At 41.1% G+C, this 27,713-nt stretch overlaps 2 protein-coding genes and 1 non-coding gene across 7 annotated transcripts in view; 2 read left to right on the forward strand and 1 right to left on the reverse strand.

The window, feature by feature from the left end:
* The window catches only part of LOC131891885 (LIM and senescent cell antigen-like-containing domain protein 1), a 9,739-nt gene extending 7,743 nt beyond the window's left edge, over positions 1-1,996 (forward strand). For all 4 annotated transcript variants that reach the window (XM_059241568.1, XM_059241569.1, XM_059241566.1 and 1 more), the window contains one exon: positions 1,495-1,996. In XM_059241568.1, the coding sequence (XP_059097551.1) occupies positions 1,495-1,576 (82 nt within the window). In that variant the 3' untranslated portion in view covers positions 1,577-1,996. The remainder of the gene's footprint in view (positions 1-1,494) is intronic.
* A 1,665-nt stretch (positions 1,997-3,661) lies between these two features.
* On the reverse strand, positions 3,662-3,745 carry Trnal-cag (transfer RNA leucine (anticodon CAG)). The gene has a single exon. It is a non-coding gene; the product is annotated as a tRNA-Leu (tRNA).
* A 12,748-nt stretch (positions 3,746-16,493) lies between these two features.
* LOC131891883 (box A-binding factor-like) lies at positions 16,494-26,173 on the forward strand. Of its 2 annotated transcripts, XM_059241565.1 has the most exons (6): positions 21,959-22,788; positions 22,911-23,098; positions 23,234-23,506; positions 24,876-25,055; positions 25,126-25,406; positions 25,475-26,173. In XM_059241565.1, exons 1-6 carry the CDS (start codon positions 22,184-22,186, stop codon positions 25,619-25,621), a joined length of 1,674 nt encoding a protein of 557 aa, XP_059097548.1. In that variant the 5' UTR covers positions 21,959-22,183; the 3' UTR covers positions 25,622-26,173. The 2 variants fall into 2 exon arrangements, with proteins under 2 accessions (XP_059097547.1, XP_059097548.1); XM_059241564.1 differs by lacking the exons at positions 21,959-22,788; positions 22,911-23,098; positions 23,234-23,506 and adding an exon at positions 16,494-17,984.
* The last annotated feature ends 1,540 nt before the right edge of the window (positions 26,174-27,713 follow it).

Genomic DNA, 27,713 nt, shown 5'->3' on the forward strand with positions numbered 1-27,713 from the left:
CATTTTCTGATTTCATCCCAACGTAAAAATTAAAAGGCCATTTGAAAATGATGACGTGGGAGCAAAAAATGGCAAAGAGAAAATTAATCCATGGAAATACTCATGGTTTTCCTTGACCATCACTCTCAACTTCTAAATATCCACATCTCTCTTATCAAAACGCGTAAAAAGAAGAGGGAAATTCCCCCTCTGAAGAAGGAGAAAGAGGTTTTTTTCTGGTCAATTTTCCGGTTTGCAAGCAGATCAAAACTCATCCATGCTTCACACTTGTCCCTGTCAAACGGTGAGAAAGTAACGAGAAACATCGAGCAAACGAAGAGGTGAAGTGCGCGAGCTTCAAGGGCCTTGCGTAAAAATAAAGATAAAAAGTGGCTCTCATTGATGTGATTCTGAAGAGGCCGATTGCGAGATAGTAGACTCACGTATGTTGTATACGGTAGGTACGTACTTCAATATTGTTTTCGTGTGATGGCCACTACCTGAGACTCTTACTATGCAGCCATTCCCATGTGTCAGTTATCAGTTGGGGCTGGAAAATAGTTGAAGATTTTCGTCAAAATAGTTTGCTTTAAGGTTTTGGACAGCAGCCAAAATATGTTATAATATTGGGGAAAAAAATTGTAATTTGTTTGGCTATTCAAATATTTTGTTGGTTTTCGAGGCAAAAATAATTTCATTAGTTTTCACGTGACAAGAAATTATCATCTTTCTGTTTCAACAACTTATGAACAGCTAGCCAAGAGTAGGCTTTCAAAGATTCATAGTTTTTGTAGTCATTATCACAAAACTTCGACCCCCTCTCCTAATTTCTCTCAGCCAGGTTTTTGTTTCCAATTGTAAGGAATACTTGAGTAAAACAGGTAAAACTCTGAAACTCCCCTGCAAGGTCAATCTGATCAAAAGAAACTTGGAAACATTTAATTTTGAGCTCTACCCATGTGTAACGGTTATTACTTCATGTGAGTTCCTCGGGGAAAAAAATGCCAAATATCAAAACCGGTTGTTCAAGCAAAATAATGGGACAAAAAAGGTAAATGTATTAACTAGTGAAAAAGGAGACAGGCTAAAAAGTCAGCAAAATCCAATCATAATTCTTGCTTAGAGTATTGCCTGATAGTACCTAGCAAACAACACAGATGGCGCAATGACCTCTAGGGAAACGGCCTTCATCTCTCGTAATTTTCCTCCTTATTGCATCAGCATTTGACGGATGTCAAAGCCTATCCAGATATTCTCTCTCTCTCTCTACGAACTGAATTACAAAGTACTTGCTGAAAAAATCTTTCACCTGGCTTGACAAAGTGTGCAATGTGGTGAGAGAAAGAGACAATTATCGGACACCATGGTGCCTCTTTTACCATCATTAGCAATAGAGATTGTTTGGTCACAGGTCTCGATGATCCTCGTACCAAGAAAGATGTTGATGCATGCACTTTATCACCACATCAATTTTAATATCTATCCACCTTAATCCATTTGGTACTTTGTTTTCAGATATCCGCGGGAATTGCGACTTCGCTTGAAGAAATACCACGAGAACGAGGCAGCTCGAGATCAAATTATCTCGCCGAAGTAAATGTGAACGGCCGAAGAAAACACTCAATGGTTTTCAAAGAATTAATCCATGGCTCTCGCTGTAATTGTCCTTTCACTCTTACTAAGCTCCCCCTACCCCCCCCCCGCCCCCGTTAGTGTGTTCAACTCAATTCTTAAAACCATGAGAAGACGGACACTCATTGAAAATAACTCGATTTTAACCCCCTCCACTTGAAAAGAACATAAGAAGAAGAAGAAGGAGAAACTGTGAATGAACCTCTAAAAACACGTCCTGTGTGTGTATTGTATTGTACACAACAATGGTGCTAAACACTTGTATTCTAATAACAATTTATTCCATGAACAAAAGAAAATGTACCTTTTTTTCGACAATGTATGAATATATTTCTCATATGCAATGCTTGAAATATAAAAATAATACTTCCTTAACCATTCAAAATGGTATTACACAGGTCTCTTTTTTTAGGTTTGTTTCAACTGTGCTCTTAAAACTTTGAGTGACTACTTATGATGTCATAAAAGGGTAAGTGACATGTTTTAATCAAAACTCATATCGTAAAAAAGGCATTTGTGTCGCAATCAGTTTGGACCTCATTTGAAACAACATAAAAAGGTATCAATATAATCAATCAGAATCTTGATGAAAGTAGCGTCATTTGGATAATGATAGTGATACAGGCGCTCAAAAATCGTGTTCTCAATGTTTCACCTCTAGATGTCACCCTAATCAGGCAAACACTGACAAAACTAGGCCATGAAAAACATTAGCTTGATTTTATTGAACTAATTTGGTTTCAACCCTGGCTTTGATCCAAAGGAGCTCTTAAAAAGTCTTTTGGTTTCTTTGGCTAGTTGGAATACGTGGTCAAAAATCTAATAAAAAGGCTATAAAATTGTATTTTTCAAGTATCTTTGGTAGCTATGAATAGTCCAGGCAAAAGTAGCAAACCAAACCACTTGAAAATTGATTTATTTATCAGAATTTGTTTTTCAAGATTGGGGTTGCGAGTTGACGCAGGTAGCGCCATCTGGCTCGCTAAAGTAATAATAATCTTTATTGCAACCCCTGGTCATTTGATGGCGTAAAATAACTCTAAAAATAAAACACGATGTATAGACATTATACAAAGGTTGTTGATAAAATAAGAAAAATGTTAAAACGGTAAAAGCAATAAAATAGTTGACTAGAAAGTGATATCACAGTGAGAATGACTAGGATTGGTTCAATGCACATGAAAAAAAGGACGAGGGGAATGACAGACTGTACAAACACAGTTAGGTAAAGGTAAACGATGAAATTCTTGGTTATTGCAGGGTAGAGGATGGGTCAGATTGAACAGATCTTTTGTCAGCTCCCGTCGTTGATGGCATTGGGCCAGGAGCAGGACAAAGGTGCGTGACCACCAATGCTCCGAAGGGATGTCGGGCCAAGGACAATAAGGTGTAAGTAAGTCCTTGACCGGAAGGGATAACTAGTGTCCGAACATCATATCCGGAAAAGTTAAGTTCCTAACACTGTTGGAAACTAACCTTGCCAGCCCAATAGTGAGGGGCTCAGTTTCGCATAGAAAATGCGTCCATTGCGCCAAAGGTTATGATGTACTGTACTAATCTGGGGAAATGTCCTTGAAATTCATACCCAAAGTAAAACCAACTCTTTAGGTGGTTTTGGTTTAATCTACTTCTGACTGATGCTTCGTTTTTTAGTTTGGTTTAAGTGGCTTTTATTACCTTTCTTGAGCAGCAGCTGACTTTTTTTCAATCAAACGGTAAAATTATCCTTGAAGTGTCCTGACATTTGAAATTGAAGGAAAGGTGTTGAAGTTTAAACATTTCTAATAACATTTCAAACACCGCGTTAATAAAGCAATGAAAAAGTAACGTAAGTGCTAAGTATTGTTCCCCACTTAATGTAAACGAAACACTTAGGGGTAAGTTTAATTGCAAGACTAGAAGTGCTCAAGGTGGGGTCTGATCTAACATTTCAAACGCTATTGATTATTTTTGCACCGTGCTTATCGTTATTACTGCTTTCCAGAATTGTTCGGCAAGTGCAGTTATTATGAATGTCAAGTACAAATCCTTTCGCCCCAAAAACTATCGATGTCAGAAGTGGGATTCGAACCCACGCCTTCAGAAGAAGACTGCGACCTGAACGCAGCGCCTTAGACCACTCGGCCATCCTGACTTGCTTATCCCCAATGATTATATTTTTAAGTATATTTTAAAATTATTTTCGTTAAAATATCTTAATAGAAATTGTAAGTAGTCATCCGTGGACTTTGCATTATCATTTGGGATGCCGTCATCAAGCAGGTTCAGTTACGTGAGCTCGTCACATTAAGCGTAAGAGAAATTAGCAAACTAAACACAACCACTAATCACACATTTTCATGAGCCTCTGAACGTCAACGAAACAGAATGATTAGCAGGTGAAAATTGATTTCTGTATCTCAAGAGAAAAAATGGTACCTTGCTCCAAAAACTTACCGAAACACATTGAAAAGCCCATCTGCAACACAAACTCACAAACTCTCCTGGATTATATCCAACTTTCTTGATTGTGAATGGAAGAGCTAACAAGTCCCCCCTCAAAAAAAATGGCATTCAAACCTGATTTTATGGGTTAACATTGGGATGAGATCATTGTGTTCGGTCCAAACTTTCGCTTTCAGCTCAACGCTTCATAGTCCAATGTACTTAGGAACGCTTGAGATGAGAGCAAAGAGCAAACACAGACGGCGATTTCTTTTTGCGCAATCTGGATGGACACTTTCAAGCAGGTTGCTAGAAATCTAGCTATCTTGTGATGAAAGCATGTTCTGTGAAAGATGTGCCTTTGTCAAAATCCCGAGAAAAAAAATAGGCATTGTTGAAAACAAATCCACTTCCTTAGCATCTTGCTGCACATGTTGACTTAGATATGGAAGAGAAATTGCTGAAAGTTGTGCATTATGTATAGTAAACAATGTCGATCCCGTTTCTGTACTGGCAACTTTGACGGACATCAGATTCATTTTTGACAATGATCAACTATGCTTGGTCGAAGAAAATTGTCAGACATTGTACGAGGACCAACAGAGTTTTACTTCGAGGAAAATATGTATTGGTCAACCTAGATCATGGTCGCCATGTATTGGTCAACCTAGATCACGGTTGCAATGTATTACCTAGAAATAAAAACAACGGTTGGTCTCGGTGGTAAGTCGAAGACTCTCTTTTATTCATAGATAAACATGGCTTTATATACAGAAAAGAGCATGCGCTCACGGCTACTGTTCCAAGTCTGTCGCAACATGTTGGAGCATAGAGTCCCTCTTTGGGATCAGGGTGTGGTTCTCTCATGACGATGCTTTAGTTCGTATACAAAAAGAGCTCGCCAAGAGTGGGCATATATTTGGTTCATAGTAACCGATAAAAACCAATTCTTGCTTTTTCGTTAACGGCCAAGGAACTAAACCACTTCTTTTACATCTCTAGTTCGTTTATTCTCTGGTTCGTGTATGCTTTGTAGTGCTATTGATTTTTTTTATTACAGCCTAAGACAGTTTTGGATTTGATTCAACGCCCGATATTGTGCTTGAGCACGTAAATCAAAGTGAGGATTAGGTTTTGCAATTAGTTTGGCAAAAAAACCCTTATTTTTGGCCAAATCAACGATGCACGATTGACTTTTTTGTGACGTATTCTTTGTCATTGTTATGTCCCTAAGGACACACCCCTAATCCAATATATACGGAGGGTTGCATCTTCACGTCCGTTCTATTCAAGATCAAGATTAGAAGGGAGAAAGACAGAGACATAGAGAGAGAGCTCAATAGAGAAAGACAGAGCAGGACAGCTGCATATGCGCATGTGCATGCAATAAAAGTACACACCAGTCATAACGAATTTGTGTCTTCAGAAATAACGTTTATTTATCTTTACATGTCCTGTAATTGTCAGGTTCTAAAACAAAAAATGAGAAAGTTTTCGAGCGATCTTTTTAAGGCTTTTATAGGCGCAGGTAAGTGATACAGTTTGGTGTTAATGATCTGATAACAGTCAACAATAATGCTATTTTTCATTGCTCTTTTTTTGTTTGGGTCCATTGTCATGAAGTTTAAGAGCCTTTTTCATTGAGCGGAGGTAGCACCATCTGCTTCCTCTAAGTGCGAACACATAACATAAAAACGAGAGAATTCACTCTAAGGTGCCAGATTTTAAGCAGATTATCAAGCGAAAAATGTTTTGCCCAAGTGCCATGACAATGAGCCACCAACTCTTCTGGGAGAGGTTTTAAATCCTCTATGGGTAAAATTCCGAACAATTATGGTAAGTAAATCACAACTAAACAAGATGTTGTGTTCTGTTTGATTGAGGACATCCACCACTTTTGTAGTCATTATTTCCAACGAAATAGTACTTGGGATGGGAGTTTCACAAACTTGGGTGACTAACTTTAAGGACATCATTTAGCACAATTTCATGGAAAAAGATGGTGATGAAAAGTCACTGGTATGATAAAAGCATCCTATGTATAGCTCTCTGTTTGTCTCTTTTTCGATTTCAAAAGTGTTTGTAATTTTACGTTTAAAATATTTGAAAGGTCTCTTACAAGAATTGGTGGTGTTTTTATGGTGTTAGAATGGATCACTATTACCTATTAAGTTCAACGAAAAATACCTTCTTAACTTATATTAGAATATTCTCGTGTTTCTACGTTTGTTTTGTCTGCAATGAGAGGATGCAGATGAGAACAATAAGGACTATAAAGATTTATTTAATCATAATTGAATCGGAGTAAAATTGTCGAACTTAACCGTGGCAATAAGCAGTTTGTGACGAAAATCTTATTTTTTTAGTTAACATATCATTTTTTTACATATCATACTTGACTAGCCCTTGAATATAGGGTTTGTCAGGAACTTTGGTCAGAAGAGTGCCCAAGTCTGACTTAAAAGTTTACAATTCCATTTTGTTTGATAGCAATCTGGAACATTATACGCTGGAACCCGCTTATATCGTCTCCGCTCATAACGTCAATTCGTTTGTTTGTTTGTTTGTTCGGAGTCATAAGACAGCTCTCTCGCTCGGCTTGCTTCTGATGATGGGTGTCCCAATTAAGGGATATTCCCGCTCCGTTGTCGCAACCAAACGTGCAACATTAATTATTACCTCTCTCCTTCGGGAATGATCGCAGGTTCGCCCATTTAAGCTGTTAAGGCAGCAACTTATGCTGTAATTTAAACACCGCAAAGAAGCTTGGACTCGGCTCCCCTAGGATCGAAACAGAATTCACAAATTGGAAAGCGGTTGCTCTACCAATGCGGTACCCCAGCAAGCCTTAATTCGCTTATATCGTCGTTTTCCCAAAGTCCCGATTCATTCTTACATTTTTTATATGAATTGACTCTGCCTATATTGTTGCCTCACTCCGGATATATCGTCATTTTTAGGCAATCTTTTTTGCACTATTTTTGCCGTAAAAAACTTTCTTTTCTGATTACACACCACAGCTGAATTAGCTTGTTACTTGAACTATTGAAAGGGATTAACTGGTCTTAGCAATTCGAACTTGAAGACAAAGCACGGATGAAAACTGCCTGCTCATTTGGCTGCCAATCAAGCCGATTTTATCTTGGTCCGGATTTTCAATATGCCTCCAAAATAAAACAATTTTCAAGCCAAAGCAAGGAAGCTATTTTAGAAGCCTTAGATGATCTTCTAAAGATGCCGCTGTAGACTACTCAGGAACCTCCTACATCCCGAGAAATTGACGGTGCAATATCATTGGTTAGAAGAGGCTCACTCAAACGGAAGTACAAAAACTTTGGTTAAGACATCGAAAAAACAACAAAGTATTCTTGATAGTTTCCTTGGAATTCAAAATAAAGATTCAAGAGCTGCCGTCTCGTTTGAGTTATATATCGTTTGAACACTCGTATTTTAAGATTTATTTGCGCATTTGACGTGGTTATGCACCTTGTTGAGAAAATCCGCATATATCGTCGATTTGGCTCGGTCCCGAGAGCGACCATACCGGTATAAGAGTGTTCCACTGTACTTCACTTTCAAGCTAAAAGACCCAAAATAAGATTATCCTCGAGAGCGGCAGCATCCCAAAACTTTAAAGTGTGTTTCTAAAGTGCAATTTTAGCCATCAAAAATAATCTTGTTCCGCGTTGTACAGTACACATCCTTATTTTCACAAATTTCAGATTGAAATAACATTGAAATATTAAAAAGGGTCATCAATTTCGTCTTTTAAATCCAAACGATTGGAATGCAAAGGGAGAATCTGACGGTAGAGCATCGCTGAATAATTTGTCACTCCTGGATCTAGTTGGATTTTGGTTATGGTTGAACCAAGTGTTATGGCTTTTACGCCAGAACCACAGCCATAATAAATCAAAGTAGGTTTCTTGAGGAAAAATGATTTACTACGCAAAGTTACCAAGGATAGTGTTATAAAATAAGACGATACTTGGTAGAAAGAGCTCTTAAACTTTACGCTAATTGGTTCACATTATGAACGGGCAGATAGCGGTTACTTGAATGCTGATTACAAATTGTGATTTTTGAGGGGACTGTTATCATTTTTCGTTTATCACAGAAATAGAAAATAGATCAAAACACTGTTGATTCTCATTTCTGCATTAGAAGTGGAGACTTACAACTGTCTTTGCTTCATTTAGTTTCAACAAGGATCTCATGTATTTATTAACCTCTTTTTAGTTTGTAGCTACCGTTTTGAGAGACTTGAATACTGTTGCCCACATTCTTACACCCTCCATCTAATGATTTTACATTCCGCTTATTGTCGACTCTCACTTTTCTCATTGCTCTTTAAACCATAAAAAAAATCTCTCTAAAGGCTGCCTTTGAATGTCAATGAGGTAACTTTTTATTGACCTCAAATTGCTGGCAAATTGCAAACTACCACTACTAAAAAAGAAGCGATAATCTTTTCGCCTTTGTGCAATGTGTTTCTAATTCTAATTAAATCCCAATCCATTTGCGTCTATCAAGTTCACTCCTTACCGTTCGCCATATGTTGCGGTTATTTACCAATATTCCCAGTTCATAGATGGATATTGTTTAGAAAATCTAAAGCAGACTCGTCTCGCTTTCATGACACATTTTAGCTTGCCTGGACTCACTTTGCCACAATTATTTCAAGGTGCCATGGTGTGTCATGAGGCCGTTTCTAACAGCTTTTGCGGAATTGCTCAAGCAACCGATGTTGCTCTAGATTTGCACCACGTACTGTGTGAGTGAACTCACGATTGTGGACAGTGTCTCCGAGTGTTGTGAAAGTTCGCAATTGAGCAATTCGTTTCTGTCCTTAATTGGCCAATACCGGGCGACATGCTTCGTCATGCTCATCACATCAGTTCTGACACTTGGATGGGGGGGGGGATCTTTAATGATAAATTTCAGTGACCCTTGCTATCAAAAAGATGAATAGAGTACAAAAATTAAGCCCCAAATTTTGGTTAATGAATGTAACAGGGGAAATGATTATGTTCGATTTTGAATTGGGCAATATCGGGCGATATGCTTCGTCGTGCTCATCGCATCCAAGCCTGAGATTTGGATGTGGGTCTTTGAAATATTGTCAGCAGTAGAATGGAGCAATTTTGAAATAGAAAGAATGCTACATGATTCAGTTGGAAGAAACAGCCTCTTTTGAAATGAAACACTTTTGCTTCAATCCAAAATATACGTTGTGGAAAAACATTCCACTTTGCAAAGTAAATGAGAATTCATTCCGAAATTGAACTTGTTAACGAGAATCAGGGCTCGGCGGCGTTACGTCACAAAATGTAATCTAAATGTAAACAAAGACTACCATTGGTTGAAAGAGCGGAAAAGCAAAGTGAAACAAGCAATCCCCGTCAAGGAAAGAGGCGAAGGAGGCGGGAAATTCAAACTGAACGGAAAATTTTGGATGTTCAAGACAACGATTTTGTCCAAAAAATGTTAACATGACATGATATTTTGGTAACATGTTAAGAATCAATCACAATTGGAATCTTATTTGCATCGTACTCTGTGGAAGAGGGCAAAAATTGTTCAGATCAATGCATAAATTTCAAACCAATGTCCTCAGATTTTTTATGTACTGGAAACTTGATGACAGCCAAAATATTAATAACTCCAAATCACCCCTACGATGGATTTCACAAAAGATAATGGCTTCTTTGATTTAATGATCATTTATCGAACGAAAATGAATAGCTCAAATTAAACAAACACGAAGATTTCACCTGACTTAACTCGTCTAAGAATTGGTCATAAACAAAGTTAGTCGCCCTTGGAAAATGATAATGTATAGCCCCTATATTTTGTACGGGCTTTCCTGGAAATGCCTCAGTTTTAACCATCAAAACAGGAGAGCAAGCTTTGTTGCTTCTCAAGGTAGGTTTGATTTGATGTTTTGCGGATATCCTTGCCGCCAATGTGTGAATAATTATTATTGAGTTCTATTTACCACATGTCATGCATTTGCATTTTGAGCATTAATGTTTGATTTGAAATCGGGAGTTAATTGAACAATAAAGGGGGCGAGTAAAAAAGAGACGAGGACATCATTCCTTTGACTGCCTGTTTTCCCATTATGAGGTTTAGTTTCCATCATCGGGTTTACATCCAAGAAAACTCTTGACTTGTATTTACAGCCTCATAGACCACTCGGCCTACTCTAGCTCTCTTTTGTTCTTCGTCTTAAAAGTGTTTTCAGAAAATGGTTATGTAACAATTGTTTTCCTTTACTTATCTGTAACGGGAAATCTTAGAAAAGAAAATAAACTGTAAATAATCTATTTTTCTGATTGCATCTAAGAACCAATCAAAGACGTTATCGATCGATATATTTGTCGTGATAGAAAATTCTTGTATATGGCATTTCAAGTAATTGACCTGGTTGGTTCTTGGTGGCCTTTTCTTGATACAAACATTAATCAAACATGTCAGAATGATGTCAAGTTTAATCATCTGCTCTGAACTATTCTAACCTATTATATGAATGGATCAAGTGTAAAGATGTGAGAAAAGCCGGATTTATCTAGGACTCGTCTCAAATCTCCTTGAGAAATTTGCTTGCTACTCAGCCTGACGGTCGCTCTTTTTGCGCGAGTTTCGCCACACACAAAAAGACTCGCGTGAAAAGTTCTTCTTTTGCTTGGACTTCTCTTAACGGATAAATCAACTTCTTCGCATGCTCAATTGCTCATGTTTTGTGGTGATAAGTGCATCCTCTAATCATTCATTTTGCAAAAAGAAGTCACCTCTTTTTGACTTAAAGAAAGTCAATAAACATGACCGATTAAACGGTGGCTTGTGTGTGCACATCGTTGTTCCCAGCACATTTTTTTGCGGTCATCTCGAGAAGCTATTTTCCCTCTTTGATGCATTATTGTAACTATTTTATGATTTCGACTTCAAAATCGCAATTTGGCAAGAAGTCGAATCCTGATACCTTATTTACGGATGCTTGATGTCTAGAAGATTTGTTGGATGAAAATGAAACTCTTTTCCAGAAATTTATCGGTGACAATGTAATTTTGTAACAGAAAGTTCTCGCCAAAACAATTCATGCCAGGCCATTCAGTTTTGCTATTTAACAAGTCGCCATGGCGAGGGTTTTAGAAAAAGTTTGCATGCATATACATGGGACATAATAACAGGTTAATACTCAGGCTTTTTGAATGAATGACTTGAACCAGTATGATGCTTTCAACTTTACTCAATACACCTTGCGGCCCTCATTGTGGCACCACAAAGAATTGATGAAAAATATCTATTGTGTTGTAATGTAAATATAACTGACTTATGACTATGCAGATTACATATACTATTTCTGAATAAATTTCTCGTCTTGAACTGCTGGGATTCACATCCCAGCAGCGGTAAGGAAATCCGCAAAAAAAAATAATGATAATAGTGTTAATTGTGTAGATGTGAGAAGCTGATAACTTGCCCTAAGGGCCGTCTTTAAAGCTTTTACCTCTGACTTAGCGGATGGACATTACCCACCATGAAGTGACACTGACTCGATATGCATACTGAATGACACGCATACCGCCAAGACAAGAACTTTCAAAAATGAGCCTCATACGGGATTCAAATAAAATCGAAAAATTGCAATATCTTTTCCAGCGATAGCAAAGAGACTCAAAGTTTGTTTTAAAAAATATGATAGGAAAGGACGTCTTTTTGGAGCTAAATATATTTTGTTGCAAACTGTTCGTTCCACAGTTCCAAATTAGTTTCAAACTCGTATCTCGAGGTAAACTATTGGCGATATATCTCACCGATCACAATTGCTTTAGTCAATTTTTCGAATTTATTCGCCGTCACTTGAAGGGCTTGCTGCTGTGGTATACTAGTAAAGCATCCGCCCTCTAATTAACTACCTCTGGTTCGATTCCCGACTACACCATGAGCTGCTGCCTTGACAACATAGTTGGACAAAAGAGGCGAGTTAATAGTAAGTCTGGTATATTCCTCATCTCCAGAGAATGAGGAAGAATCAGGCTACAGTATATACATTGTACAGACATTATATACCACTGTTTCTAAGCAATGCATCCTGACCAGAGAGAAGAGGAGTAAAAGGGTGGCACAATGCAAGGAATGTGGTCCTTTGCAAGTCAAGAAGAGTATACGATAAGATCTTGGCACAATAAAAGCCTTCGTTTTATTGGGACATTGAAGCAGGAGAGGAAGATGACGTCTCCATCCAATTTTTAGAGGGCACTCGTGCTTTTGAGGCTTAATTGTCAATTGCCAAGATATTAAATTGGAGTTCCAATTTATTTATTCATTAAAGAAATGGTTCATGTACCATTCATTGCAGTTCAATAAAATGCCAGTTTTACTCAATAACGTGCCTAAAGAAAATCATTATTAGCCAAAAAGCTGTTTTAGGGCTTAATTCCCTACAATTTTATATTTTTACAATAGACTTTTCGAAACCTTAGAAATGTTTTGTGTCTAATTTTGCGCATAGTTTTTTTTGATTTTTGCATCTCTAGTAAAGTGAAAAGCATTTGTGCTGATATCATCAGACAGCTGCTACTTAAAGGAGCCAATAGTTCAAATTGATTTTAAACGACAATAGATTTACGATAATCCGTGAAATCGAGCGGACTTTTGTTTCACGATCCTCGTTACATTACATTGCATACTATCAAACATTTTTTGAAGATTTCCTGGCTTCCTTGTTGCTCCTCCTCCTGACCTTCATATAGAGCTTTATGTACTCTAGCGGATGACTGCAGAGGACTGGCAGGCTTTTCCGTCCCGATTCACCATCAATTGTCGATAAGTTATGGGATGGAGGAATGACTACGGGCGGCTTTACATTAGGGATAGAAAATTAGAATTGAATCCGGTTGGGATTGAAGTAACACTAGTGGTGGGGCGAGTTTGGCAAAAGACTTGAGTCCCGCAAAGGACTCCAGTCTTTTACTGCACTCAAGTCGAACAAAAAGACGCGTACACCAAAAACTCGCCCCAGCACCAGTCCTACTTCCATCCTCAAACCGGATTCCAAACCGGATTCAATCCCGGGTTTTCCATCCCAGTGTAAAGCCGCCCTAAGTCACTCCTCCCCCTCCTAAAATCAAACTTCGTTTATTCACGTTTTTGGAATAGTCTATTGTACATACCCGTAGAAACCCCCAACTGTTTTTCAAGGACTGGGGCCTGTTACAAATACTCGAGGACATCCCTTTATCGAATCTTCAAAACTAACATTGAGTGATCAAAACTGAAAAGGCAATAAGGCCCAAACTGAGTAAGAACTATACGTATTAGTTTTCAATTTTCAAGAACGACACAAATACCATTGGTAATATCATCGAGTGTCAAAAGAAATAATTCCCAAAGCTTTCGTTTCATGTGTGCAAATCATTTTCTAACCTACATGGTTATCATCTCAGAAGAGAATGAAGTCGGTCATAATGAAATCCTAAATTCCAGCAAACCTTTTCAATTAAAAGCAAGGTAATTATGTTAAACATGTTGCATGGCAAAGCAAGAGTAGGCCAAAGAATTGTAACCTCACAGTTTTTCCGATTGATTCTCGTTTATTTTGAAGCGGGAAGGCAAAAATGTCTCAAGACATCTTCCGCTAAGAAATGAGACAAATCAAACGTAATTTAAAGAAATATATGTTTTGAATAATTAATTAAAGCCTTGAGCCCCCATTGTCTGCACTTTCGCTCCGTGTAGCACAAATGACATTTTATGTAGGTTTTGGTGGAAATTTTCAATCAACTACGAGTAACAAATTGGGAAACTATAAAAAATGAGATTTGGATTAAATGAGACATTCACCAGTAACAAAGAGTTTAACATCATCAATCTCGAGCCGTACGAATTGATGTTTTGAAGTGTAATGTCAAAGAAATAGCGACAAACTGGGAGAATTTGCAAACCCACCAATCATCATGAATTTAAACTATTTGCAACCTGAAGAATAAGTAGGTTAGTCGGGAAAGTGGATGAATCCATCTCTGACAAAGGGAATTGCATCTCGGAAAATTGAGAAAATGAGTTTACATACAGTTGCATTTCATATTGAGATGTAATGATGGATGATATATTTTTGGCCAATGGCTTGATTCATTCGTTGCCCTTGCTAGAGATCAAACTGATCTTCTCCAACATGGCGGCGTCCCTCAAGGTACCAATTTGTCACATCATCAATAGAATAAGTGCTTCAGAATTCTCTTTTGTATCGAACTGCTTAAAAGGGCGTAATGAGATAATGAAACCAAATCCCAACTTAAAAAAAGATTGCTTTTGTGCGAGCACCTTTCCATTATGCTAATTAAGTTTTTAGTGAAAAAATCATGCACAATGGCGGAAAACAAACAATTCACAAAATAAATGCTTCTTTTAACGAGCAATTCTGTCCCAAAAAAGGCTCAGTACATGCCCGAAGACAACAAACATAAAGCTGAATTGATGTGAGATTTTCTTTATTTCTAACTTTTTGTTGCCTTTCGGCAAAGGCAAAAATATCTCCAGGACAAATACTTTGATTTCCAATTTGCTGGAAAATCAAGACCCAATCTTGAACCTTCGCGAACGATACAAAAGTATTCATCCGAATGCAATAACCCGAAGCGTGGTTCCAATCCCGTTTTATCGTCTTTTTTTCGCAACCAAAACGTGACCATTTAGTCGTAGGGAATTGTCTCTTGCGGTATGAGCTTGAAAGTGAAAGAGAGGCGTTCACTCACGGCCAGGGGAAAATTGCCCCTAACTGCTGATCTGCCCAGGTGTGTGTAAGACAATGAGAAGCTCGGTTCGTCAACAAATTGTCACGGTTTGAACACTGATCCTGGATGCAATGAACAAGTGAACGGCAGGCCGAGCGCGTTGGTGTCTCGGTCAATCGGGATCATTTGCCACAAGTCTGAGGACTCCTCAACGTGTGTGTCTCTCTTTTGTCCATCCTTTGATTGCCAATTGACATCAGCTGAACAGGGCCCAGATCTTCATTCCATCCGCATTTTGTGACCAGTGACCACCGTCTCTCCCGAACTCCTTCATCAGCACAAAGCAACTGCTGCGACCCCCATATCTCATCTACGTACTCCTTCACTGTAAGTGTGTTCCAATTCAGTCCCATAGGTTGCGCATTAAACTATGTTCTAATTTCATCAAGATTTTTACAATAAGCATTATTCTCTAGTATATCAAATGTACGTATTGTGGATCAGCAAAGAAAAGCAGATCAAAAACTGAAGCCCTTTTGGTTGCTGTATGTACATTATGTGTCGGAATCGGTTAGCATGACCGAAATCGAAGAGAGCTTTCGATCCATCACTACAAATGAATGATCAAGAAAACCGAAATTTTTAAATGGCAGGTCTAGCTTCTTTATAAGGCATTGCAAAACCATTCAATGTTAGGGAAACGCAATACATTTAACCAAATGGTAGATTCTGAGAGACTTATCAGTGGACCGCAAACGACTGATTTTTTCACAATCCGCTAGACCGTCAGCAACTCGGCACAAATTATAAAATATCTTGTCCTCTATGTGAGTGAGGTTAACAAAAATCTCTAATTTTTCAATGGGATTGACGGCTGTTTCTAAGGAACGTTTCCGAATGAAGGTATTTTTCTCAGATTAATGGTTGAAATCTAGGATTTTGGAGAGTCTTCTAAGATGAATGTATGCGAATATCAAGTCTTGACCTCGAAATGGAAATTGATCAATAAGAAGTCAAGTCTATTGGATCAGGAAAGGGAGTAGTCATACTTTTTAGCGTCGACATTGTTTCAGCAACTTTTTTGATGAAAGTTCCTTTTTTGGAGGGGAGAGGGGGGGGGGGTTGGTTACTCGGCGTAAAATGTCTAAAGATTGTTCTGTCGGTTGTTTGTCCATTTCCACGAAGGAGTCGGTTTCATTGGATGGGGCAACAACTTTTCCTCTCCATCCATCAAGGTGCAAAGTGGTGCACAAAAAGACGTCTTAATTGTCACGAATAGAAACCAAATTTTAGTCCCCCCTCTCCCATATACAATAGTTGGTGTTGTTTGAGTTGACGGGATCGTCTCCGGTTGTTTCGACATTTTCACTTTTCCCGCCAATTTGGGATGCAACCCTGGGCATCATCAAACTTCAAAGCCTTGGCGGCCGATAGATAGATAGATGGATGGATGATAACTGTGCTATGTCAGTACTTTCAACGTGTGATGTTCTCTAATTGCTCATTCTTTATGATTGCACATCGAAAGTGCATTTAAGTGAAATTTGATGAGCCTCACCGATTGAAATGGCCAGGGGTTGGCGAGGTCTCAATCCATCTTCTGGATGCACGCCATTGCCCACGTCGGCCTCTGGAGCATGATAGCTTCGGGCAAGCCAAAGGTCGACCAACCACATGTGGTGCTCGCACTTGGTGTGCTCATACAGCGGACTGTTTTGGTGTGAGGTTGGATTTCGAGTAGATCCTCAGTCAGATCTAAGCCTTTGAGTTGAGTGGCACTTCCAAATGTGGTTGAGTGGATAGGTGGGCACTTGAGAATAGTTGGTCTACTTCTAGTCATACAAGAGTCAACGAACGCTTTGACACTTGCACTCCCCAACCGTACATACTGACACTCATAACTGTCTTTGATATCCCTCGACTTGGTCATTGACATCTCTTAACTTGGTCAATTGATAGTTCGAAGTGAAGTGAATCGACACTTGAAGCCAGTCATCATCATCATCGTCAACAACATGTCCAATCAAGCTAGCCAACCTTCAACACCCGAGCAATACTTGGCATTGCCTCCGGTGACTGTGGACACGGCTGCCTCTGAAAGCCGCTTGGTTGCCAATGGCAATGCTAATGCCAATGTCCAAGCCAGTGACATCCCAAGTTATGGGGGAGATTACTATGAATACTACTATGATACACCTGCAGTGGGGGTCGTTCAGGAAGCGGAACAACCCAACCAAGGTTTGACAGCCCCTGCCCTGGATCCTGAACCCACTGGATATGCCCTAGGGACAACAGGAGTGGCATCCCAAGATAATCAACTCCAGGACTCCACCAAGGTGGCGCAACGCATGAAGTTGGCGCAAATGAGAAGGCGATTGCGACAGAAGTTGATGAAACAACAACAGGAGCAAAAGCAGCTTCAGGAGCAACAACAACAACAACAACAACAACAACAGCAACTGGAGCAAAAGCAGCAGCTGGCCAACTCAGCGTCTGGATTTCAAGATGAATACGCTTCAGAACTTGGAAGTGGTGTCTCCGGCATGGGGCTGGGGGGACTGGGGGGTTTGGATGACAGTATCATGGATTATTACGATACCAGCCTCAATTTGGGAATGGGGGACGCCAACCTCTCCCCCAATATTGGACAGCGTCGTGGCGTCACAAAGAAAGGGAAGAAAATGAGACGCCTCGGCGGTGTCAGATATGGTGGCCTCAATGCCCTCGGCAATGATCTTACAGAGCTTGGAGGCAGTGGTGTTGGCACCGGTGCCAGTCTTGGCTCTGGCTTGGGAAGTGGAAATGGGCTGGCCAATTATGGATTGGGAGCCCCAAGTGCTCAGTTGTCCCCTACTTTGGGAATGGCTGCTGGTGGTGCGGTTGGTTTTGGCTTGAATTCTCGTGGAGGTCATGGCCATAGAGGAGGCCATGGAGGCCACGGGGGTTACGGACACGGAGGCCATGGCGTAATTGTCTTGAAGAAGAAGAAGAACACCGATGATGACAACGGCTTGTTCAGTTATTTGGAAGATTTGTTTGGTGAATTGGACATTGATTATGAAACTTTTGCTCTGCTTTTGGGCGTGGCTGGAGCCATTGCCTCGTTTGTGCTTTTCACGGTCATTTCAAGTGCTGGCCGGAGAAGGAGTCTTCCAGGCGGTTCGGTGGGCGTTAGCTGGCTCAATATCCTAAGCGATTTTGTCTACCATGGTAAGCAGTCAATTACATTTTCGGTCTTGCAGCTTTTGCTATTTGTAGTACACGGGAAAAGGAAAGTGGCCAACGAGTTAGCACGAGTATCTCGTTTTTTGTGGTATTAGGTTCTCATGCAACGGATCCATCACCGATAGATGGCACGTTCTTGTAGTTGCCGAACAAATGATGGTGGGTATCCCACTCCGTCACCTAGTAGACGCCACCTATCGATTTCGAAACGGCGAGTGACGAGAGTAAGAGCCGTTTGAACATAAAACTGTTTTCCCTTTCATCGGCAACACTCACTGTCATCACGTCCGTGAGTTGTTCGACCAGGTATTAATCCCGTTGGATGCGCATCCCGTCCGGTTTGGTAGGATGGTTGAAGGGCCCGTTCAATGGGAAAGGAGAGCCCAACCACACGGTGGTTCAAGTAGCGAGATTTTCGGACGCGCTTTTCTTGTCTGGGGATGGTTTGATTGGTCCGTGCGTGCATAGGCAAAACCATTGGCTGGCTAGGAAACATTTGCCATGCGTCAATTGGAAGATGGTAGGGAACAATATCCTTACCGGCGAGCCCTGTTCTTCTTCTTGACTGACATGCACAAAAGCATCTTCGTCTTCTTCATATTCTTGAATTGGTTTCACTTCAGTAAGAAACAGGGTCAGTTGTTGGAAGCACTCTTACTTGCCTTCGATCTGAACTTGTCCATCCGTGGTTGTTGCTGCTGGATGGTGGTGGTAGTCTGAGGTGTGGAGCGACAATCAAAAGAAATCAAAACCCTCCAATAGATATCTCCTCTGGAATATATTGTGTGTAGTGAATCAACACTTAAATAGTGTCCAAGTAGACCTGAATCAAAAAATACCAGAGATCAACATGCCTGTAAATGATAGTAACCAAGCTCCTGCTCCTCAACCCGAGGCTCTTCCCCATCCTGAGAGCCTGGTGGAGGCTAGTGATCAGAGCGATATGATCCAAATGGATCTGACCAACTCGGAGTCGAAGGCTTTGCCTTCCCTGAATTATGATTACTATGAATACTATTACGACTTTGCCAGCAAAGCTCCTCCAGCAGCCTCGGCCAAATTGGATAAGGCCACCGACACCCCTCTCAGTACTTCTTTCGGCACTTCCATAGGCCAGGGAGTCAAAGCCTCCAGTGCAATTTATGGCAAGCAAAACCAGGGAAGCACTCAAGCCTCTACGAAATTGGCCCAAAGAAGAAGAATGGCCCTTTTGAGACAACAATTGCAACAAAGATTGGCTCTTCAAAAGCAGAGGCAGCAGCAACTCCTACAGAAGCAACAGTTGATTAATAATAGTTTTGATTATGGGGAGCCCAATGCCTTTTAGAGCACAAATGCCAATGACAACCTGGGAACGCTGAGCCAAGGCCACGCTTCAGGACTAGGAACATCAAGGATCAAGGATCGTGTCAGTTTTGGATTTGACTCCGGGTTGGATACTCAAGATTACTACGATGTGATGCTTGAAGACCCTTCAGCTACCAGTCTTGGTAATCGACAAGGATTGGGAGTAGCTGGATCCTTGGGCAAGAAGAACCAAGGGAAGCTGAACCTCGTTGGCACACGGCGATTCGCCCAAGGATCAGCTGATTTTGGCGACTTCTCGGACCTCTCGGGCTTTGGAGGTGGCTCTTCTGGACTTGGGTCATTTGATGCGAGTGATTACTCAGATCTTTATACGGACACTGAGCTCGGTCAGCTTGGCCTCACGGCTCTTCCCAAACGTCGGAATCGTTTACACGCTGGAGTTGGAGGTGGAGCCGGGCTTGGTGCTGGAGCTGGACTTGGTGCTGGAGCTGGACTTGGTCTTGGGCAAGGCCTGAATTTAGGCGTGGGAGCAGGTGCCTTAGGAGGTGTAGGCGCTCAATCCCTCGGCCTCACAAGTCGTCATGGCGGTAGCTATGGACATGGTGGTTATGGTCATGGAGGAATCATTGTGCTCAAGAAGAAAAAGAACTCGGACGATGATGGTATGTTCGGTGGCTTGACAGACATTTTCGGCGATTTGGACATCGATTACGAGACCTTTGCGCTCATATTGGGTGCGGCTGGAGCCCTTGCCGCTTATGTTCTTTATACCGTGATCCTCGACGCCGGTAAAAGAAGCTTCGGTAGAGTCCTCATTGACGACGGCCCCAGTTTTCTCAGCCAGCTCTCCGATCATCTTTGGTCCGGTAAGAGTCTTTTTTGTTGTTCTTCTTTAAAATGAAAGTGTCTGGGAGCGCTTATCGCGTAGATCTGTTGAGAAATTTGAACAATGATAATTGGATCCAAAGCGAACGTGTTCTCATAGTTGAGGGCCCATTGGGATGATTGGCTTTCGCATGGTTGTTTACAAAGAAGTTGATAGAGAGAAAAGAGAAACATTTTCATCATATGTTGGCGAAATTGGTGACATTCACACTTCGCAAGGATTCACAAATGTGATTGAAAAGTAACGTTTTTCATGGCGAAAGTGCAAGAGTGCTTTATCCTTGCACTGGTATGAAAGATAGACACTTTAGATCATCATCAATTACGTTTTTTTTACACTTACTTTCACCACATGTTGATTCATCCAAATCAAATGACAATTGTAGGGGTTATCAGGCGTCAACTTTAAAACATCACAAAGCACAGATAAATAAATGTCAAGCACCTTCTTCAAACATAACAATGCGCAACCTATCAGAAACATATACTGACAAATCCAGCGTCAATCAAGCTCCTAACCTAATCATGAACGGAATCGTCAACTTCATCACTCATCTGAGCCAAACTGCCGGTCAAGGGCGATCCTCACAAGCTGGAGCCGCATCCACTGATGTGGAGGCCGCAGCTTCATCTGGATACGGTCACTCTGGCTACGGCGGTGGCGGCCACTTTGTATATGCTGATGAGGAGGAAGAATGCGAGACTGGCTTGAACCCCTTCCTATTGGCTGCCACAGCAGCCATAGCTGCGGGTGCCGCATTCTTGATCTTTAACCAAGTCACTACTGGGGGCAAGAAAAAGAGATCTATCGCCGATGTGTTCAGTTCCACCTTGGAGCTCATGAGCAAAATATTCGGCAATGGTGAGTTTTTTGATGAGTTTTAAACTGGTGTTAAACGTGAACGTCAGACTTTAAAGGCAGCAGGTAAGTCAGTAGGTGCGACTCTCCCAACCTCGATCAATAATTTTGTACAGTTACACCAGACTTTTGTCTCAGGTACTGATGAGGCAACAGTTTTCTGGCTCATGTTGTTTCGATCGTTCAGCTTGGAAGTTACTCAAGCTTTTGGCATTGGTGACATTTGTCAATTTGTGTTATTGGCGATGATGTGTGACACACCTCGTTAGTTGCGAAATCAATACCTGGAGGCGTTAGTTAAAAGGAAGTGCCAAATGATGGAGGCTCAAGCTCAAAAATATGCCTTGGCATTTCTGAGACTTTTCGGCGTGAAAGGAGGTTGCGGGACTCGAATTTATGTCCCTCCCAACGATCCGAACCGCTTGAGAAGAGTGAAGTCCCAACAGAAGCAAAATCACCTCTCACTGTTAGAGGGACCTATCAGCTCAGGATCGGAGGACCATTCCGTAGCTTATGGCAATCTAGCACCAATAGATGACAGCCATATTAAGTACGTTCAATCCTACGAATACGATTGCAGCACAGGCGGGATTAATCCCTTACTGGCCCTGGCCACATTAGGCATCACACTCGCAGCCACCTACATTTTGTTCACTCAAGTGACTGGCCGGAGGCGAAGAAGAGATCTGAGCTTCATTGCTATAATCGGCTTTGAATCCCAAGGTAAAGTCCCGCTTTTGATATGAACCACCTAACTGATTTATGTCCTGGTTGAGGGAAAGTGAAACTTTTCTCAAATGCGCTGTGAGAGCCTCTCCAGAATCCAATGCAGCTAGGCAGGATTGAGAGTCCGTAGTTGTTCATTTGGTGAGGGCATTTTCCCTGGGAGAAATCTCCCTCCAAAATCTCCAGGTAGTTGGCCTGGTTTCTTGGCCAGCGAGAGCGAGTGCTCTCTGAGAACGGCGAGAGGCGTGAGGATGCTCTGGTAGTGGTTGTTTGAGTTGATGTTGCTGATGAATTCACGTTAGTCAAGCACGAAAATGTGTAGGAAACGGAATTTTGTAACTGTGCTCATGTTGTGTTTGTAATCATGTGATTGTGGATTGTGGACACAAATAGTGGGGCTCCTTTTATGCCGGACCTTCAGGGCAAGTATCGGAAGGTCCTCAAGGATAGAACGCCAACTCTCCGATTGGGTGACTATCTCATTCACTTCCTGAAAGTTCATATTGATCAAGAGAGTGACGAGCCAGAATTGGCTCTGCAAAGCCTGAGTCATTCCCGGAAGATGAGTAGACGACGCAAAAGCAGTCGAAAGTCCTCCAAGAAGAGCAGAAAAGGTGGCACTTCCTATTTACCGATTGTGGTCTTGAATGCCCCCGGACCTTCGTCCTCCTCGGGACGTAAATCAGTGCCTTATGAGGATCGTGTTTTTCGCCATCGAGTCAGAGAAGACGAGGGTGAAGAGATTCAGTTAGATGAGGTAGAGGTCTACGATGGGTCTCTTTATGACTTCAATCGGAGCCAACGCCGAAATCGAGAGCGATATCGATCGCCACCCCGTCGAAGTTATAGTGATAACAGACGATATGACTCCGGACCAAGAAGACCCTATGACCGATATAGAAGCCCCCAGAGATCCCGGAGACGACGACCATATTCTGTTGACAAGTATTATGAAAACCGATCTGATAGTCCACAACGATACTATTCATCCTCTTATCAACGCCACTACACGTAATTCCCTCACTATCGTTTGAGATTTGTTATTTTCTCTCCACTTTCTATTTTTAAGTAGTAATTTCATTGCAATTAGGAGAAAAATTTCAAATCTCAAACGATCATTTGGGTTCAATTAGACCTGAGCTTACGACAGAGTCCCAACGATTGCCTCCAAGTAATCGGAGGTCGTATCAACCTCCACCGAACATGCCAGGGGCCTTCTTGCAACGACGAAATGGGCCTGATCCACCAGGTTTAGGAGTCAATAGAGCGCCATTCCTGCCCCCACCCAATCAAATGTTTGCCAGCTACACCCGTGGACAAGGTGCCATTTCTAACCGAGTCAATGACATTATGAACCGTTTATAGCATTTGTTCATTAGTTTTTGTAAAAATTGGTATCAACCAGAGTAATTGAGACGGTCAATAATGTCATTGATTATCCCTACCCGCGAATTAGGACCGAATCCTAACTCGATCAATCCAATGTTCAATCGCCCATTTGTACCTGGTCCTCAAATGTTTGGGTCGTTTGATGGTCGAGCTCAAAGGGCTGCTGGAGGAGGAGACAGTTTTGATCTTTTTGACGGGAACAACGTGTTCCTTTTAGGTGCCATAGCAGTGTGCATGTTCTTCTTGAACAGGCAAATGAATGACGACTTCAAGAAACGAAAAAAGCGACAAGTGTCATTTCTGGACAACCAATATCAAAAGGCGAACACCCTCGTAACAGGTATTGTGATTGTCACTTTGATTCTCCACTCACTCTCCGTCTTTTCGAATAATATACCGTTTTCGGCAGTTTTATTGACGGGCCTCTCCGACTCACTTTCTCTGATGTTGATGTGACGTCAGAGAAGAAAGATATTATTTCGCTCTACTCTCGCAACCTAGTAATATGGGTCGCGTTTTCTCGCATTTATGTGCATATGCAGAGGATAAGACATGCAAATGTCGTCGTGTTCTGATTTCTAGTAAAGCGTTTTTGGATGAGAGCAAACGCTGAAACAGTTGAGAGGGTGGCAACGTTATGTTGTGCTTCTCAAAAGGATGAAGAGAGTTGCAACCTGTTGCAACTACACCGACCCACAGTAAGTACGTACCAAGCAATGGCCAATGGTGCCAACCACGAAGTAATTGTTTCGCCACTGACTTGGAAGCTCAAAGATGCGTGTCAGTTTCTTTCCGGCACTTATCTCTGGAAGATGTGGTTAAAAGTTTGTCAAATCAAACCTCATGTGTGTGTCTAAACACGAACCAGACCTAAGACCTGCGAGGGTTAAGAGGCAGGGTCGGTACTACTATGATGGTGATCCGTATTATACATCGTCCCGGGATAGGACTTACTATGCCAGTCCCATGGAAGTGTTTGACGACTCCTACGCCCCTTATTACCGAAACTATCACCCTGCACCGGATTCGTACAACTCGTTCTCAAGGGACTCTTACCAAGAAACCAGGCCCTATTACAACCAATACCCACCGGCACCAGCGGTGGCTCAAATTCCATACAGTGCCACCTATTATCCCGGGTATTACGCCGGAATACCCGGGGCTTATAGCCAAATGCCCTCTAGTCAAAGTGGTGGCACTTATGCATCTTACAGGGAAAAGTCCTAACGACCCTTGACTGCAAACTGGTCTGTACCATTCATGAAGTAGTTGCTTTATCAACGATTTTTTGTTCCACCCCCCTTTGCCCTCTTTCTCATGAAGCAAGTAACTGAAGATGTCATGGTTTGTGATTTGCTATGTCACTCTTTTTTGTTGTTGTAACATGAGCAGTTTCTTTCTTCCCAGATTTAATGATTCGTTGGGAAGGGTCGTTAGGAACGAACACGGATGAATATTTATAGCGGGCATGGAAAAGACGCAATATTTTGTTGTAAAGATGACAATCTCCCAGTGATGTTATTGGGACTCTTATCAATAGCGCTGTTCCTCAATTCTGTGATTACAATGGCCTTAGGACGAAAACGTCGACGAAAAAGGTCGTTTTCCGATATTGTGCTTGAGACAGGCTGGCCAGGTATTTGGCTCAATTTGGCTCAGTCACAAATACTGAATGTTCAGATGATGCATTTTGGCTCTTACATTTTCAGGATTGGAGGATTTTGAGGGAAAGATCGAGAAGATTGCCGGAGGAGTCGACAAAGATGAGAACAGCTGGTTGAACAAACTGTATAAGCAATATCATGGCGAAAGTCTGGCCGAGACTCTTGAAGACGACAACTCTGCCGAGGAGGATGAAGATGATATCGCCGAATTAAATGAAGATGAAGGTACCGCTTGGGGTCCACTGAGCACTCCCTGATTTGACAGAGAGACTAACTTACATATTTTTGGATTTAGAATTAGTGAAAAATCGAGCCTTCCGAAAGAAGCGATCCCATGAGGAATTGGCCGCCGAATCTGCCAAGAAGGAAGAAGAGGATATCCAAGCCATTTTCAACTCGGTGGAAACTACATGCAGCACCAAATTTTGGCGTTGTGTCTCCAATGTGGTCGAGGGTGGAATGAAGTACACTGAAATGCCTGGAGGTCTCACCGGAGCCATGAAAAAGCACTTGATGAAGGTCGTGTTTGCCGGTGGAATTAACAACATGTGGGACTCGCTTATGACCGTGCCAGAGGTAATTATATCAATGTTTTAGAAAACGAACGAAATTGAGAATCATTGAGATATTCGGTTTTTTTGTAGGCTCGAAAATTCCAAAAGTGCATGGCCAAGCAGAGTGAATGCAAAGAGTATGAGATCCTTCAAAAGGCTCTCAAGTCCGAAAAGGCCGAACCTCAACGAATTATAGTGGTGCCAGAAGCCATCCAAGTTGAGGATGCTGAAGAATAGATTGGTCTGAAATCTTTCTCCAGGGATCTACGTGAAAGTATTACTACCGGAAAACAAGAATAAGCTGAACAGCAAAACGCCAGGGTGGCGACCCTGCGTCAAAATATGTCGTCAAGACCAAAAACTTAACACTGCAGACCGAGTGTTGTGTGAATGTTACCTTTAATAAGCCCCCTTTTCATGCTAACGCTTTCGTGCAATAACTTGTAGAGAATCTCAAAAAGATGCTTTGGAACCTCTCAGTATTCTACCATGACTATTTTGTGATATCGTATTCCAAATGTGACCATTCTGATTGCAGACATTTAATACCACATCACCCCATTTTGCATTTGACTGTAGGCAGCTAAAGAGAACCACCCCTCGATCTACGAACCAAATATTGTATAGGACCTTCCAATTAATATATTATTTGAATCGCATACTTGACCATTGATTAGCCATGAAATGTTATTTGTTCACATTTGTTTATGTGTATGCTAAAGTATATCATCTTTAATGCCAATTCTCGTCTGTGCCTTAAATTAGAAATAAAAACCCACATTAACTCTCTCCTGTTTTCACTTGCTGGTTTGTGTGGAGGCAAAGATGTTTTCTGTCTCTGGCTTCGAAATAAATAAATCTAATTCAGACCAAACTGTCTCCATTAAGACTACAGAATAGTTATGTGAGCGACGGTCTATCCTGCTTTCAATGGAAGAAAGTGCCTAAAGTAGTTTGATGATTCCCCTGAAGAGAGCCCGTTAGGGTTGAATAGGTTATCGATGAGAAAATACAACTTTGAATGTAGTATTTTGACATCTTTAGGAGCAATGACATTAATAACTAAGCTGTTTTGCTTCAATCCTTCAACTTCTCAGTGGTGATATGTTTCGAGCCGGACAGATTGCTTTTTAGCTTAAGGGACCTCAGTGAGGACTCCCTAGCAAAAGAGGATAGAGAAGTAAAAAAAACCCTTGCTCGAGTGTCAAAACGTGACCCTGTCTGACTTGGACACGAACACATGGTTGCTTTAAGACTCGTTCTTTGATTATTCGGTTGAACCTTTTTCGCACAAGTTGAGAGCCCTTACTGAGGTCCTTCAAGCTAAATAGCTACTATGAGTTGCATGTGAAGCATTGGACGGAAATGTCTATGTAGGAGCTCCCGGATTAAGAATGGGTTGACAGTTTTCCATTAATGGCCTATATTGGTAGTGGTTTTGTTTTCCCTTGATTGGTCTTGAAATTAAGCCTTGAAGGCCATCGAGCCACCTAGATTAGTGCTTCCAGATGTTTGACGGGCAGAATGAGATACCCCACGTGGTTTCGTGAGCACTTATTTTGAATTGCGACCGGGTAAGATATTCACTTTTTCATCAGTAGATACCTTCACATTCTTCCAAGTCGAGGTCCAAATGCAACATAATACGTCTTTTCACGCGTTTACAAGAGTTAGATCGAGCAAGATAAAATATTCTTCGTATATTGGACTATTGTTATAATAGACTATTTTTGAGACACTTGATGTCATGGCGTAAAAATATAAAGGAAATATAGTTGATTCCGAATAATGTGGATAAAAGTGACATACCTTGCTACATAGTTATAGTTGCACATAGTTAATCATAATGCCATGATTATTCTGAATTCAAATATTGAAACTATTAGTATCCTACTTGAGATAGATGAAAGCTCACATGGCAAGCTTATTGTTTCACTAATAATCAATGAGCCAAAAGTGATTGGCATCAATATAGTTCGATCTTAAATCTCAGTTAGAATCAGACATTGTCAAAGTACTTGACCAAGAAGTAAAATGTAAAAGCAGCAAAGAGCAAATTCTTTTTGAACTAGATTTAAATTCATATTTTCGTACATCAAACGCACCAGAGTTGAAGCAAAGACCAGAATGAATAAGAATAATTATACGTATCCTGAACAATAGGAAAAGGCCCAATATCTAGATAGCATAAATCGTGTGAAAGGTTACCATGTGTTCCCACTCCGCTCGGACTACATTTCTAATTGAATTTAGGAGTTCGTTCAAGATGCCTCGGTAGTAACTTGTGACATTTACATATTCCACTTTTCTTTTACCACAAGTGCCTCCC

Source organism: Tigriopus californicus, chromosome 12 (genome assembly GCF_007210705.1).
Source record: "Tigriopus californicus strain San Diego chromosome 12, Tcal_SD_v2.1, whole genome shotgun sequence".
Lineage (NCBI taxonomy): Eukaryota > Metazoa > Arthropoda > Copepoda > Harpacticoida > Harpacticidae > Tigriopus > Tigriopus californicus.

Coding starts and splice junctions, on each gene's coding strand:
- LOC131891883 (XM_059241564.1), top strand. CDS start 16,790: ATGTCCAATCAAGCTAGCCAACCTTCAACACCCGAGCAATACTTGGCA. Junction 17,985..24,875: donor AAGCGATTTTGTCTACCATG/GTAAGCAGTCAA, acceptor TTACATTTTCAG/GATTGGAGGATTTTGAGGGA. Junction 25,056..25,125: donor CGAATTAAATGAAGATGAAG/GTACCGCTTGGG, acceptor TTTTGGATTTAG/AATTAGTGAAAAATCGAGCC.